Source organism: Melospiza georgiana, chromosome 13, assembly GCF_028018845.1.
Source record: "Melospiza georgiana isolate bMelGeo1 chromosome 13, bMelGeo1.pri, whole genome shotgun sequence".
Taxonomy (NCBI): domain Eukaryota; kingdom Metazoa; phylum Chordata; class Aves; order Passeriformes; family Passerellidae; genus Melospiza; species Melospiza georgiana.
This window is the reverse complement of record NC_080442.1, coordinates 5,716,349-5,729,503: the sequence shown is the minus strand read 5'-3', so window position 1 is coordinate 5,729,503 and position 13,155 is coordinate 5,716,349. Positions and strand designations below refer to the sequence as shown.

General features: G+C 39.7%; 1 protein-coding gene across 2 annotated transcripts in view; it reads right to left on the bottom strand.

Moving 5' to 3' along the window:
• TRPM1 (transient receptor potential cation channel subfamily M member 1) overlaps positions 1 to 13,155 on the bottom strand; it is a 42,062-nt gene that overhangs the window by 10,412 nt on the left and 18,495 nt on the right. The window contains exons 14-23 of one of the 2 annotated variants that reach the window (XM_058033477.1): positions 11,630 to 11,770; positions 10,990 to 11,019; positions 9,486 to 9,775; positions 8,736 to 8,964; positions 7,187 to 7,309; positions 6,718 to 6,849; positions 4,607 to 4,735; positions 4,037 to 4,288; positions 3,318 to 3,492; positions 155 to 175 (exon numbers count right to left, since the gene is read on the bottom strand). In XM_058033477.1, coding sequence (XP_057889460.1) covers positions 155 to 175; positions 3,318 to 3,492; positions 4,037 to 4,288; positions 4,607 to 4,735; positions 6,718 to 6,849; positions 7,187 to 7,309; positions 8,736 to 8,964; positions 9,486 to 9,775; positions 10,990 to 11,019; positions 11,630 to 11,770 — 1,522 coding nt within the window. The remainder of the gene's footprint in view (positions 1 to 154; positions 176 to 3,317; positions 3,493 to 4,036; positions 4,289 to 4,606; positions 4,736 to 6,717; positions 6,850 to 7,186; positions 7,310 to 8,735; positions 8,965 to 9,485; positions 9,776 to 10,989; positions 11,020 to 11,629; positions 11,771 to 13,155) is intronic. The other variant, XM_058033478.1, reaches the window with a different exon arrangement.

Here is a 13,155-nt window from a genome sequence, read left to right as displayed (position 1 = left end):
GCTTATTTTCTAATGAAACTATTACAGTAGAAAAACAACATTCACACCTGAATATTGCATAAGTGCTGCAATTAAAATATGACTGACTAGTCAAGAAAAACATTAATGAACATATTGAGCTAAATGAGATAATCAGCCCTCCCCAGAGACTTACGATTGATTTCCATGGCATAGACTGAACACCAGTCCAAAGGGACGGAATAGAAAGGAGGCAGGGAGAGAAAAAAGAAAACAATACAATAATAAACAGAGCCCAAAAAAAGATGACTGGAAATACAGTTCTGCTGCCAAGAAAGGATAAGCAACTCAAATGTCAGAACAGTAGAGACATATGTTGAGAAAAAACGTCTTTGTTAAAAATGCATTGCATTCTGCAATTTCCTTTTCATGCTGTTTTCCCCAAATGTTACATATGGCAGCAAATTAATGATAATAATATATCACAAAATGCTTCTGGCAGATGATCATTTAAATATACAGGATATTTCTGGCAAGTAAACAAAACTGGCCGTCAACACCAAGCAAGTCAAAATTATCACACAAAAATCATTCTTTCAGCTATTATGGAAACATTTTCTCTCTTTTTTTTTTTAAACCACCCTGGCTTTGAATCTGTCAGCTGTTTCTTTTGAATAGCTACATTTCCACTAATAGGCATGCTATTTGACACTGTAAAAACATCAGTATCATTAATGCCCATTTGGACTCCCAGTCTGCACACTTGCCTGCCAATGCCTAAATGCTGGTAAGAAAAGTGATACTACTGATAATACTCAACCAGGTTTCTTTATTGTTTAAGAATATGATGCTGTTGAGTACAAGATGCTGATAACTTTTTGCTTGTGCTCATCTTCTAAAGAGAGTGAACCACACAAGAGCTTCCTGGGGTGCATTAGGGAAAGCGTTACCAGCAAATTAAGGGAGATAATTATTTGCCTCTACTCAGCTCTGGTGAAACCACATTTGGACTTGTGTGCCTGGTTCTCAGCTCCTCCACAGAAATCAGGCATAGACATACCAGAATAGTCCAGTCATGGCCACAGAGGAGGAGATCCAATCTCCATTGCTAAGGAGATTGGGCTACCTGACAAATGAGGCAAGACTGAGAAAGCTGGGATAATTTAGTCTAGAGAAGGCCAAGGAGATCTTACCAATGTTGTAAATACCTGATGATGTCTGGGAGAAAAGAGCACAGGGCCAGACTCTTCTCAGTGAAAGGAGAAGCAGCAGTGGGCAAAGGTGGAAAGTTGGACAATTCAACTTAAACCAGGTTGTCCAAAGAGGCTGCACACTCTTCATCCTTCAAGATACTGTAAACGTCACTGGACAGTCCCTAAGCAATCTGGGATAAATCTAATTTACCCTGTTTTGAGCAGGAAAGTTCAACTGGATGATCTCCAAAGGTACCTTCTAAGCCCAGCAAATTCTGTGACTTGTGATCTCCAGATGAATTGATAGGATTCTTCCTATCCTCAGAGAAGCTACTGACAGAATCCAACCACCTTCTTTCAGAGGGAAGATTTGATTAAATACTTTTTCCATAATTTTTTAACACCTCTGGACCTTGCCAAAACCAGCCATTAACTCTTGAGTCAGAGTCATATTAGACTGCCCATAGCCATGACTCCCCAGTGACTTCTGAGGCGGCTTTTGCGGTGTGTTTACAGAGAACCACAGACAGATTAGAGTGAAAATTTCTTATTGAAAGCAACAAGATCTTCAGGAGTCAGTCCATAGACTTCTACGCAGGAGAAATATACAGAACAATTGTAAGGCAGTGTAGAAGAATGCCTTGCATAGCCAGAATTACTTTAAAATTAAAACAACATAAAGCCACACATTTCCAAGCTAGTTTATGCCCTGCAAAGCTTCTGACCTGGGAAGGACCAAGTAGCTGAACTTGTACAACCCAAAAGTCCAAACCTTTTGACCCCCAAATCTTTTGCACTGCTGAAGAAAGATTTCCAATCCAAAGCATGCTGAGTATGGGACTGAGAAATGACTGGAAGCATGAGAGAAGCCTGGGACATCTCTTACACTAAAGAGATGGCTGGTAAGGTGTGAGTTTTGATTTATAAAGAAATCAAACTGTCTACACTGGCAAACATTCTTTGTTCAAACTGAACATGAGATAAGGGATAGCCCATTACAGTCACTTCCTCTCCATGGGGGAATTGTCCCTCTTGTGAACCAGGATAAGCTCAGGATCTCTCATGTGCACCAAAACTGCACTATCAGACAGCAGATGACAGGCTTGGCCTTTCACTTGGCAAGAGTAACTTACTGTACCCTGAGTTACATTATTGAAACAAACATTCATCAGGAAAGCAAAGTTGAGCTGATTGTGCACTGTTCAGAAATAGACTAATGACACTTCATTCCTTTCTAAACTTCATTCCTTTCACACTTTAATGACATTTAGAAAAAAGCTTCTCATGATGATGAACCTTAATGGTTTTTGAACTCAGACCTTCAGGTTCTTCATCCTTTCACTTCCCTACCTGTCAGTATATGCAGGTGACTGAGGTAACAAATACACAAAGCTGAAACAGCAGCTTGTATTATTTCAGATAAAGTACAAACTACATGATACACACTAGAGGAGACCAGCTGCACATTGGACTGTCATACAAATTTCAAATATTAGCACAAAATTAGCAGTAACAGGACAGCTTACATCTCCTTTAAAATGCTGACAGGTATTTTTTTAAAGTGTGCAGGATTCCTGTAAGAAAGGCTATTTCCACATCCAAAGCTAATCAAGTGGAGATTGCTTTTTTTGTTTTGTTTTCCTACAGGTGTAGAAAAGAACAACATGAGTGATTAATGAAATGCAAACGTTTCTGAAAGCAGACAGATGTATGACTGGGAGTAAAAATGTATGAGCTCATTGCTTGTGAGTTGGAGACGAAAGAATATGTGTATTTTAACCTCCCTGCACAAGGGATTTATTTCTTTTTTCTTCTGTTGGAACTGACTCTTAGTAAACCTCTGAATGAAAAGAACATTTCAGAATGATCTCTGTTGATCCCTGCAAGTAAACAGAACACTTCACACTGCCACGCTCTTGGACAAGAGAATATTCCAGACTACATCACTTCCTGTGTTAACTGAATTTGAATATAAACCAAGAGAGCAGACACACGAATGGGGAAGAGAAAATTGCTCAGCCTCGGGTCTGCCACAAGAAAACAACAACAATATCATCATAAAGCAAGAAAAACCACTACTTCCAAATTAAAAGCAGTCTTTAATTTGGATCTGATCATCTGCCTGAGAAACAGGAAACAGACTCTTACTATGAATTCTACTCTTACGGTCTATCTGGTCAGCGAACACCTCTCCGTAGATCATCCAGTAGGGCATGTAGAAGATGTTGCGCGCCAGCCGCCAGGAGGGCTCCTCGTCCGGGTGCAGGATGGCCTGCCGGGCCACTCCAAAGCTCATCAGCACCACCAGCATGATCACCACAAAGTACAGCATGTCAATCATCTGCAGAGAGAGAGCAGGGACCACAGAGAGGCTCTCAGACCACACAGCAGCAGCAGCACGTCTGTCTGCCAGCACACATTGCAGCAAACAAAAATAGCAAGAGAGTCTGTTGGACATCGTGCTTTAAGTACTACTCAGGTATTAAGCATACATACAAATGCAGAGAAAGCAGTTACTTAAAGGAATACCAGATTATACTTCAAAATACTTAAAATGCTAGAACCTTTGCTATCCCCATTCCTTTGCATCAAATGGAGCATGCTGTGCTTTCAGCACAGATCTCCTCTGTGGCTGCAAAGAGATGATATAATCATTGCTGTACCATCTCCTTGCACAGCTGATGGGTTTCTGGATAATCCAGGTGTACCTGCAATCTGCTATTGCATGAGTGTAACATCTTCTGTGTGTGCATGAAATTCACAAGGCAACTTTTCACAGGCTGTATTCAGTCCTACTTGACAGAAAACCTCTTTTTAAAGCAGAATGGAATTTAGTTTCACATGAAGTTCTTAAAGACATAATTTATAGCAATTTAGGCACTAACCATCTTTCCAATCATCATGACGTAAGGTCCCAGATATTTGTTCACACCAAAGATATCCAGTACTCTGATGTACCAGAAAATGATATCTACACAGTAAATCACTCTTCCATAACCCATGTAAGGCTGGTTCTGCAGGCGAAGAATTGCTCCTATGATAAATACTGAAATAGCCACCAGGTCAGTAATATTCCAGTATTCCTGGAGCCAAACTTTGATTTTTTGGCTCAGCTTGCCAGGCTCTGACATTAAAATCTGAAATAAAAAACAAACAAACATATGAATTTACAACAAAAAAACAGTTAGAAAAAACTCCAAGTTACAATTTTGTAATGGTAATGGTCATGAAAAAAGACAAATCTTTTCATATTCAACAGGTGTCTGAATATCAGACACCCTCCACTGTCAGCAAAATTTGTTTCAAGCAAGAATATTTTTAGTTATTAGCATATTTAGAATATGACACTCTTCTCTCTCCTGTGTGACCCTTCAACCCCGTACACAAGTCCAGGCCATTACAAAGAGCAAGCTTCATTCTAAGGATTATGAGCTGTTGGTATGGGCAGGCTTTACCTCTCTGACTTTCTCCAAAGCCAGTGTCACAATGTAGGAGATGACAATCCATTCCTGCACTGATGGCCACCGTTCCATCCGCACCAAGATGATGTAATTAAATAACATCAAGTAACCAAGGTATGATATCTGCCAAAAAAGAGGAAAATCCTTCATGGACTCTAGATGATGTATCCTAGGATCCTTCCAAACTGGGCAGTATTCAATTACTAGAGATGACTTGCACACACAAAAAAACCCAACTCTCCACTAATTTCCGTTACACAGTCCTGGATTATTAGTGTAAGCCAAAAGAGCTAACACTCAGTTTTCTATAACCACTTGTGTAAATGTCAAACTGCTGGTGCTTGTGTCTCCAAGCTGCACAGCAGCCTTTGGTGATCAGCCAAAGTAAAAATTCTGAGACCTTAGAAAACCAGAGTTGAGAAATCAAAAAAGATTCAACGACTTAAAAGGGAAAAAACAAACCTGGACGCAAAACAGTAACAAACCAAAGGATATTTCAGGGAGAAAATGGAGTTTTCTAAAGAATGGAATTTTCAGTGTGAAATGTTTACCCACCATCTCAAGGCAGAACAGGGAGTAATGCTGTGAGCAGCACCTGCCTGGAGGGGTAGGGAAAATAAAGAGCCATCCAGCCCACTTGCTTCTCCACTCTGTAATGATGTGGTTGAGCCCATCTGGGAAGAATACACTCTTCAGCTGAAGCCAGAGGCATACAAACTTCATTCCTCAGTCCCTCTTCCTACACTTGTCACTTAAATCCATCTACATGGACAGTAGGTTTTTGCAGGTGGTTTGGTTACTTTAAGCAGCTCCCAGTCTCAGGAGCAAGTTTCTTGCTAAAGCCTAATTCAGTAAGAGCAGAGAAGGCTGCATCACCAGACAAGAAACACCAGACAGAAGGCAGGCAAATCCTCTTAGCTGAGGGGCCTGGTAATGCAGGAAAGCAAAGCCCCCTTTACTCAGTTCCCTAACAACTGTGCTAATTAGGACATTCATATGAACTTGTGTGTTGAGGCCAAGTGTGAAATATTCAGCTGCTGAAGACCCTTACTTGCACAAGAAAAAATATTTCCTTCTCTGCAGGAAGCAGGCCTGCTGCAAAGCCCTCCACATTGGCACAGCCAGGGGCCTCCAGCACCTAAAGGAGTCCCAGAGGCTGGGGAGCATATGATCCAAACAGCTGAATTATCTCAATTGCTGAAAGAAGAAAAACAGCAATTCTGAAGCAATCTAAACCAGGCCCTTTATGCCTGGGGCTTTTTTAGCCCACTAAAATGTAATTTCTTTGCACCGTAAAACCATGCTGAATACTTTTCTTTGAAATTAAACAGGAATTTCGCATTTAAATTATTAACTCAGGCAGCAGAAAGGGATTAATGTAGTGTTTTGTGATTAAAATGTCTAAAACTGAAAACTTGCATATTACTATGACCTATCAGGTATCAGGCATCCTAATCTTGAACATACAAGAAACCAGTATCCCTTTTACAGGGCACACACAAAATTTGTGAATGTAGCATGAATAGATGTTCTGTTTAATTATAACAGTTTAACACCTGATAATTCTTGATGCAATAAAATTAGATGCTTGTCAAAAATAAGTATTTTAGTTTAGATTGGTTTTAATTGTTTTAATAAAAGAACTTATGAAGTCTTAGCAGACTGGGATCTGTGCTCACATCTAGGCCGCACCCATCTGAGCAACAGGGCAAATGGCAATGATACCCTGGGGTTACTTCTTGGGTCCTAAAGGACATTTCAATGCAGAACAGAGCCAGGTCCTTTACAAAGCAAGAGAATCCAGCCTAGTTTGGATTGAGTGCCTGGATTGTGGAGCTTGCACTTAGTTTGGTGTATTCCCCACAGAGCCTCCTTCACAGCATGTGGGAGCTTTAGAGACTGACAATGTAAGCTTCAGTTATTATCCATTCTGTTTCACTGTCTGTGCATTTTCCTCTGAATAAAGGGAGTGCTTTACTCATTAGATTCCACAAAAGTCAGTAAAACATTTATTTACTACATGTTTATTATTTTTACATTGGAAACCTGTCAGTTTCACAGGTGTGAGAAAAATTATCACTGTCAGTTTAATCATCATAACTTACTGTGTAGAACCAAAATTTGACAATAGGTGCATTATAGAATTCATAGATCTTTGTTCCAATTGGAAGGCTCGGTTGTTTTTTCTTTCCATTCTCTTCATCCCCTTTTCGGGAGCCTGCATCTGCATTTGCATCCTGGAAGACCAAAGTTGTCAGATTTCATCAATACACAGCAGCAAAAACAGTAGTTTTCCTCAACCACAGCCCCAGCCCTGTTAACTATGCAGGGATTCCCCTGAGCAACAGACCTCTTTTAAAAAATATATCAACAGAATTCTGCAAATCTGGAACTACACAAACACTTCCCATGCCCTGAGAATCCAGTCTATACTCTCCCATGATTGAGAGACTGATTTTATCCCCTAGAGGCAGTTGAGATTTTTAACCTAAGTGAGCTACAGCATAATCAGAAAGGTCAGAAAAATGAGCAGTCCTGAGATAATAGAACTTTCTAATAATCTCAATTACTGACCGCATTTTCCTCTTCTTTTTCTTTGCCTTCCTCATTTTCCTTTGATGTCTGGTAGGAGTAGTCATCATAACTGCGATACTCCAGGAAAAGGATGGTGGGAGGGAAGAGAATTCCCATTATAACCTGTGAACAAGAAAGAATTCAACTCAATATTTGTTTATATTATGGCTTTTGTAATAAGGTAGGTCCCAACCCAAAATATTTTTTTTATAGTATTTAAGATATTCTGCCATCCTCAAGTCTATAGAAATTAGGAAGTATTTAAGAAGCATTGGCAATAACGTATTTCATGAAATATGGCACCCTGGAAAGCCTCCCATCTCCACAAATACCCTGCAATTAAGAAATTCTGCTCCAAAATTAGTGTGCAGAGAAATGCCATGGAATGACACAGTGGTCAAAAGAGGCCTTCAGGTTTGTTGTTGGAGTTTACAGTTACTTCAGACATCTACTGTCATTAGTTTTAATAGTTTAAAAAGCTATGAAGGGTAAAAGAATCTTTGCAGGTAGTCCTGGGGAAATTCTCTTACTATATGAGATTGCTTAGATACAGTAACACAAGCCAAAGTGTAGAAAAGGAGCAGAGAAAAGAAGGCAGGTAATGAAACTAGAACAAACATCAGGAGGTTGATTAATTCTTTGGAAAAAAGAAAGGAAAGCAATAAACAGATTTGGGAAGAACATGGTGCAATCTGAAAGGCAGATTCAGTTCCCTAAGGTTTCAACCATGTTTAAGAGGGAGATACGGGAAAGTGGAAATAAACTGAGAGTGGCAGAGACAGTGCAATGTGTATGTCAGCAAACTTGGGAATCTGACCCAGGAAAACAGATGCAGCACTTTGTCAATGGGGATTTAAGGAAATAAGGAGGTGAGCAGGATGGGCCTCCATATGGGTGACAGCAACTGCATAACTCAACAAAGAAAGGATTCTATTCACATGAAAACACACACAAGCAAACACTGCTCTGCTTCCTTGGTGTTGACTCACTCGTGTTCCTCTTCTTAGAGCCCCCTCACATTACTTGCTTTTTTTGTAAATCAAACAAATTAGGAAATATTAAAATCAGTAAGAGAGACTGCATCATCAAATCACAGAAGCAGGAAATAAAATCACATGGTTTCACACAATGCAATTGCACAGATTTCACTCTTTTCAACACTGAGTCTCAGCTGGTAAGGTATTAAGCAATTTAAGAAGCATGTGTCCACATATGGTTTATTTTATCTCTATTCCCATTGCATGGACCCCTAATGGAAATATTTTTGCTTGTCTACAACTGATTTTTAATAGGAGCATGTTCTCGATTAACAAATCTCATGCTTTATTGAAAGCCACAATTTGTTTCTCAGATTCCAATCATGCTAAGTGTTTTATGGAGTTATATTTTCCTTTGTCATGGTGTAATATTCCTTAGATATCCTGAAATTGGAAACTGAAGAAATTAGCTTCAAAACAGAGCTGTATCTCTAAGTAAGTGACTTTTGCTATATGTAACAAAGTGCTGCCTCCAACAAGCTCTCTTTGGGAATGCTGCAGAGCAGGAATACCTTCAGGCCGGGGTTTTTCCGCATGCGCAGCCGCCCCATCCACATGTCTGTCAGGAGCATCTGGCTGCAGGTGTGAGCAATGAAGTCCCTGTGTTTAGCTGCCACAGCCAGCTTCAGGCAGGTAGAATTACTCCAGTTTTTCAGTTCATATGTCAGCAGTTTCATGGCAATCTGCTCATCGTGTTTATAGGACTGATCCAAGAGTTCAACAGCCAGCTGGCCAAAATCTCTGGAACAAGGTAAGATCAGTGAAGTTTGACTTAGAAATCAGTCTGTTTTGGGGTTTTAGCTCTGTTCACAAGGCATTGTGCTTATCCACACACAATTATAGTGACAAGAACAACTAATCTCTTAATTTGGGACAGTCTACAAAAGTTCCAAACACACTGTTAATGAACAGAGGGAATTCACTTAGACCAATAACATCTTGAAGGCAGTTTAGATATATCATCAGATACTCCTTAATTTCTGGGAGTAAGTTCTAAAAATAACTTTGTGAAATAAAACTAGCTAGTTTTGCAGAGAGAAGCTCAAGAAAGAATGTATTCTATCAGAAAAAATGCAAGTCTTCTCCTTGCTAGTGTTGCCTTGAGATCCAGAGACCACATTTTGCCTTGTCTGTAGTTGATAAATTGGCTCCAAATGGCATTCTGTGAAACTACATTTAGAAATTATTGTACTGAACTAAAAGTAAAGTTTCTCAGCAAGCTTTTACCAAGTAGATACGAAATCTGCTCTGCATCTACTAACTTTGAGTTGTTGTCCAGATCCTGAGAGATGTCATCCACCAGCTCACTCTCTGAGGACTCGTGGGCCATAGACTTGTAGAGTTTACAAGCCACAAGAGCCTTGGCCATGGACTCCTCCCCTCGTTGCCAAAGGAACAGGGCCATCTTCTGCCGCTTCATGAGCACAGCCCACACCATCAGCTCGTGGAAGGGGTACTGAAAGCGGCTGACTTCTGGGTCATCCACATCAATATCAATCTCTTCCTCCTTTTTCTTCTTTTTCTTCTTCCCTTTGGTGGGAGGCTCGTCATCCTGGGAAGAAAAATTGTTCCTGTCAACTTTTAACAGCTCACCTGACAACAGCACCATGCATGGAACAAGTACATTAATACTCAAAGTTCTAACTTGGTTTTGCTGTTTGCTACCATGAATGCAATAGGGCAGAGCATGCACTGGGCAAGCACACAGAGACTTAGATATTGTGCAGGGTGCTGTTTCTTGTACACATAATTACAATCACCCATCCTGGAAAAGTGCAGTAGAACCCCCAGCAGTGCAGGCATCCCTTCACACTGCATTGTACACAGATCCCAACTTCATGTGGAATTGCACAGGCTGGCCTGCAACAAATCAATAATTACTGAATTCCTCTGCAGTATCAGTGGGACTCTAGCAAAGCTGAATTCCCTACAGAGGGGCTCCACTGCCATTTCTGATTTCACATGTCTGTGTCTATCCCTGCACATCTTCCAGGTACCAGAGCACTTTTCTGACTGACGTGCAGGCCATGGCAACATGCAAAAGGCAAAGACAGGCACACAGCACCCTTAAGAACAGCAAGATACCAGAGGGAGTCTTCACCTTGGAATAAGCAATCTCCTCCTATGTATGCAGTGCACCTGGAAGGTATTAAGTATCCCATTTCTTAAAGGGATAGGGAGGAGAGGCCATTACTACAGGAACCAACATGGAAGTAACTGAAGGGAAGTAGTGACAATGAAGCAGGATCCTGAAGGGAGAAAAGCCATGATTGGGAAAGTTAGGGTTTAAAAAAATGTAGGAAGAACATTGCATATATAAGGCAGAGCTCATCATCACTGTAGACCTTGAGTCCAATTCTCAGAAATGGATTGCATGTAAAAGAAATTGCTATTCTACAAAATCAGTTCTTGTTCAAGCAAGCTCAGCATTATGCACTGTTTTCAACAAAATGTGAATTTAAATCCAAATTCGGAACTCAACCTCCCACACCATTTCCAAAGATGACTCTTCAGCTCAGCAACTGAACATGTACTTCTCCTTGAGCAGTTTTAACAACTGCAAGTGGCGATCTCTGTTTTCTGTGGAAAATTCAGGGGCCATCAATTACACAAAGTATTTACCACCTCTGAAGCACAGGACATAAAATCTCAAATGGAGGACAAAAAATTAGGTCCTCTACACCCTAGGAAAATCAAATAAAAACAAAAGGGTATTGTACCAGGAAAGTTTTGATAAAACCAGTTTTTTAAATGAATCCAACTTACCTCCATTCCCAGTAGTTTAAGAGCTTTTGGCTGAATATTAAAAAATAGAAAAGAAAATCAGTTAGATGGGAGGAAAATTTGAAAGACCAAACAACACCAAGCAAACCCATTTTCATTTACAAATGTACAGCATTTATTATGAAACTTACTGTTATAAATAATTGTACCAATAGTGCTGCAATTAGTTACTCTTCATTTAAATTGTATTTGCTGGAATACAATGGGTTAGTAAATATCTATCCTGCACTCAAAGAAAAGATTTTAATTCAGACTGAAGAGTGAAATGAATCATTTGATAAATAATGCTTTGAGAATTAAAATAACCACATGGTCACAAAAGCCAAAAAAAAAAACAACCCCAAAAGTGCCTCTAAGCACACTACAGTTAGGAATACTTGGATTGTAAACTACTGGAATGGAGGAAATTTGCGTCCAGGTCAGTGCATTCACCACCTCTCATGTCCTCACATCCTTTAGCAGAGATATCTTTTCTTATATAACTTCACCCTTGGAGTTTCAACTTCTACCTTGCAGCACATCTTTAGAATTTAATATGCAGTGTTTCACAAAAACAAAGAAACAGTGTTACTTATTTTTTACCACTACTACAATGGGACATCTAGAATTAATTAAATCTTACCCTCTTTGGTCCAAATAAATTATTATAAAGAGTCCGAAAGCTTTTCCGAGTGTAGTTGCAGCGATAGGCTCCACCCATGAGATATTCCAGGACAAGGCCAATATCTATTAGGCTGATATGATAATCTGGTGGAAGATTTCCCTAACAAAAAACCCCACAACTTAATAAGGATTTAGGATAAGAAAACATGACACAGATTAAATTGCCTGGCTAGACATATGTCACAATTAAATTGGAACATGGGTATTACCTACAGCCACTGGGTTCAGTCTTTGAGCATTTGTATGAAATTAACTGATCCACAAAGATGAAATTTTTTGGGGTCATAGCTTTTTGGTGTTGTTGTTGGCAGAATTCCTATTTCTGAACAAATTTTCATTTGATTTACTCACATATGAGTGTCCATACAAGTTTATATTGTTTACAAGGGTTATATTTATGAACTTAAGAAACTCTATACTAATTATCATTAATCCAGTACAAAAGCATGACAATTTCATGGTGACTATCCCTGCTAACCATACTTCATATACTTTTAAATTGGAAAATTATATTTCATCATATTATCTACAGCTGAGACTACAATGCAGACCATGATTAATGCGCAGCCCAGAACCAAAGCAAAAGGCAAACTCTAATTTTGGCAGTTACAGCTAAAACTGGATAATTGTATTGACTCCACTGGAAAAAAATGGTGCTTCATGGTCCAAGCTACATCCTACAGCAATGACTGGTTCTACATCACCACTGAGCAGCTGCTATGATGGAACAAGCACAGCCTAAGGAAGCACATCACCTCCAGGTTAACCCAACTGAATCCCCGGGACTGCCGCTGAGGGAGGGAGCGTGGAAATGCAATGGAAAAGAGGAGAGACAGACAGACAGACAGCAGAATGCAGAGGAACATTAGTGACACTCACAGTGACAACACTGAATGAGAAAAGAGTTAAGCTATGAAGCAGATGAATATGAATTATACATTAACACAGTACTGCATAATCCCCACATCTGAACCTCCCTGGAATGACTGGGAGATTTCCTGCAGAAATTAACACAGACAATTTCATGTAGCTGAATTTTACTGAATGAAAGCTTCAAAGCCTCTAAGAGAGAAAATACAACAAATCTCACAATGACCCTCCCTACTCACATACAGTGAACAAATTTTCATGAAATGGAAACAAATGAGTAAAAAATTTAGGACAGAAGAGATTTTCTCCCAGGTGAAAAGTTGGACTAGTGGGGGAAAAGTAACTGGAAAACACACAAGGAAACAAACATAATGCAAGAAATTCTACAGTCATGAGTGGGGCTTCCAGTTAACCTAGGCCTTTGCTTCCACTGTAATGCTGCATCCTTGTAGAGAAGAAACAGAGACAACCTAAATCTCAAATGCCACATTACACTAGAGGAGCTTAATTCAGTTAGCTCCTTAGTTTTTAAATTGTTAGCATTGCCATACCCAACTCAGACTGACATCACTCTTTGCTATACAGGGAGACATTTAACTTTTCTTAACAGCTGCC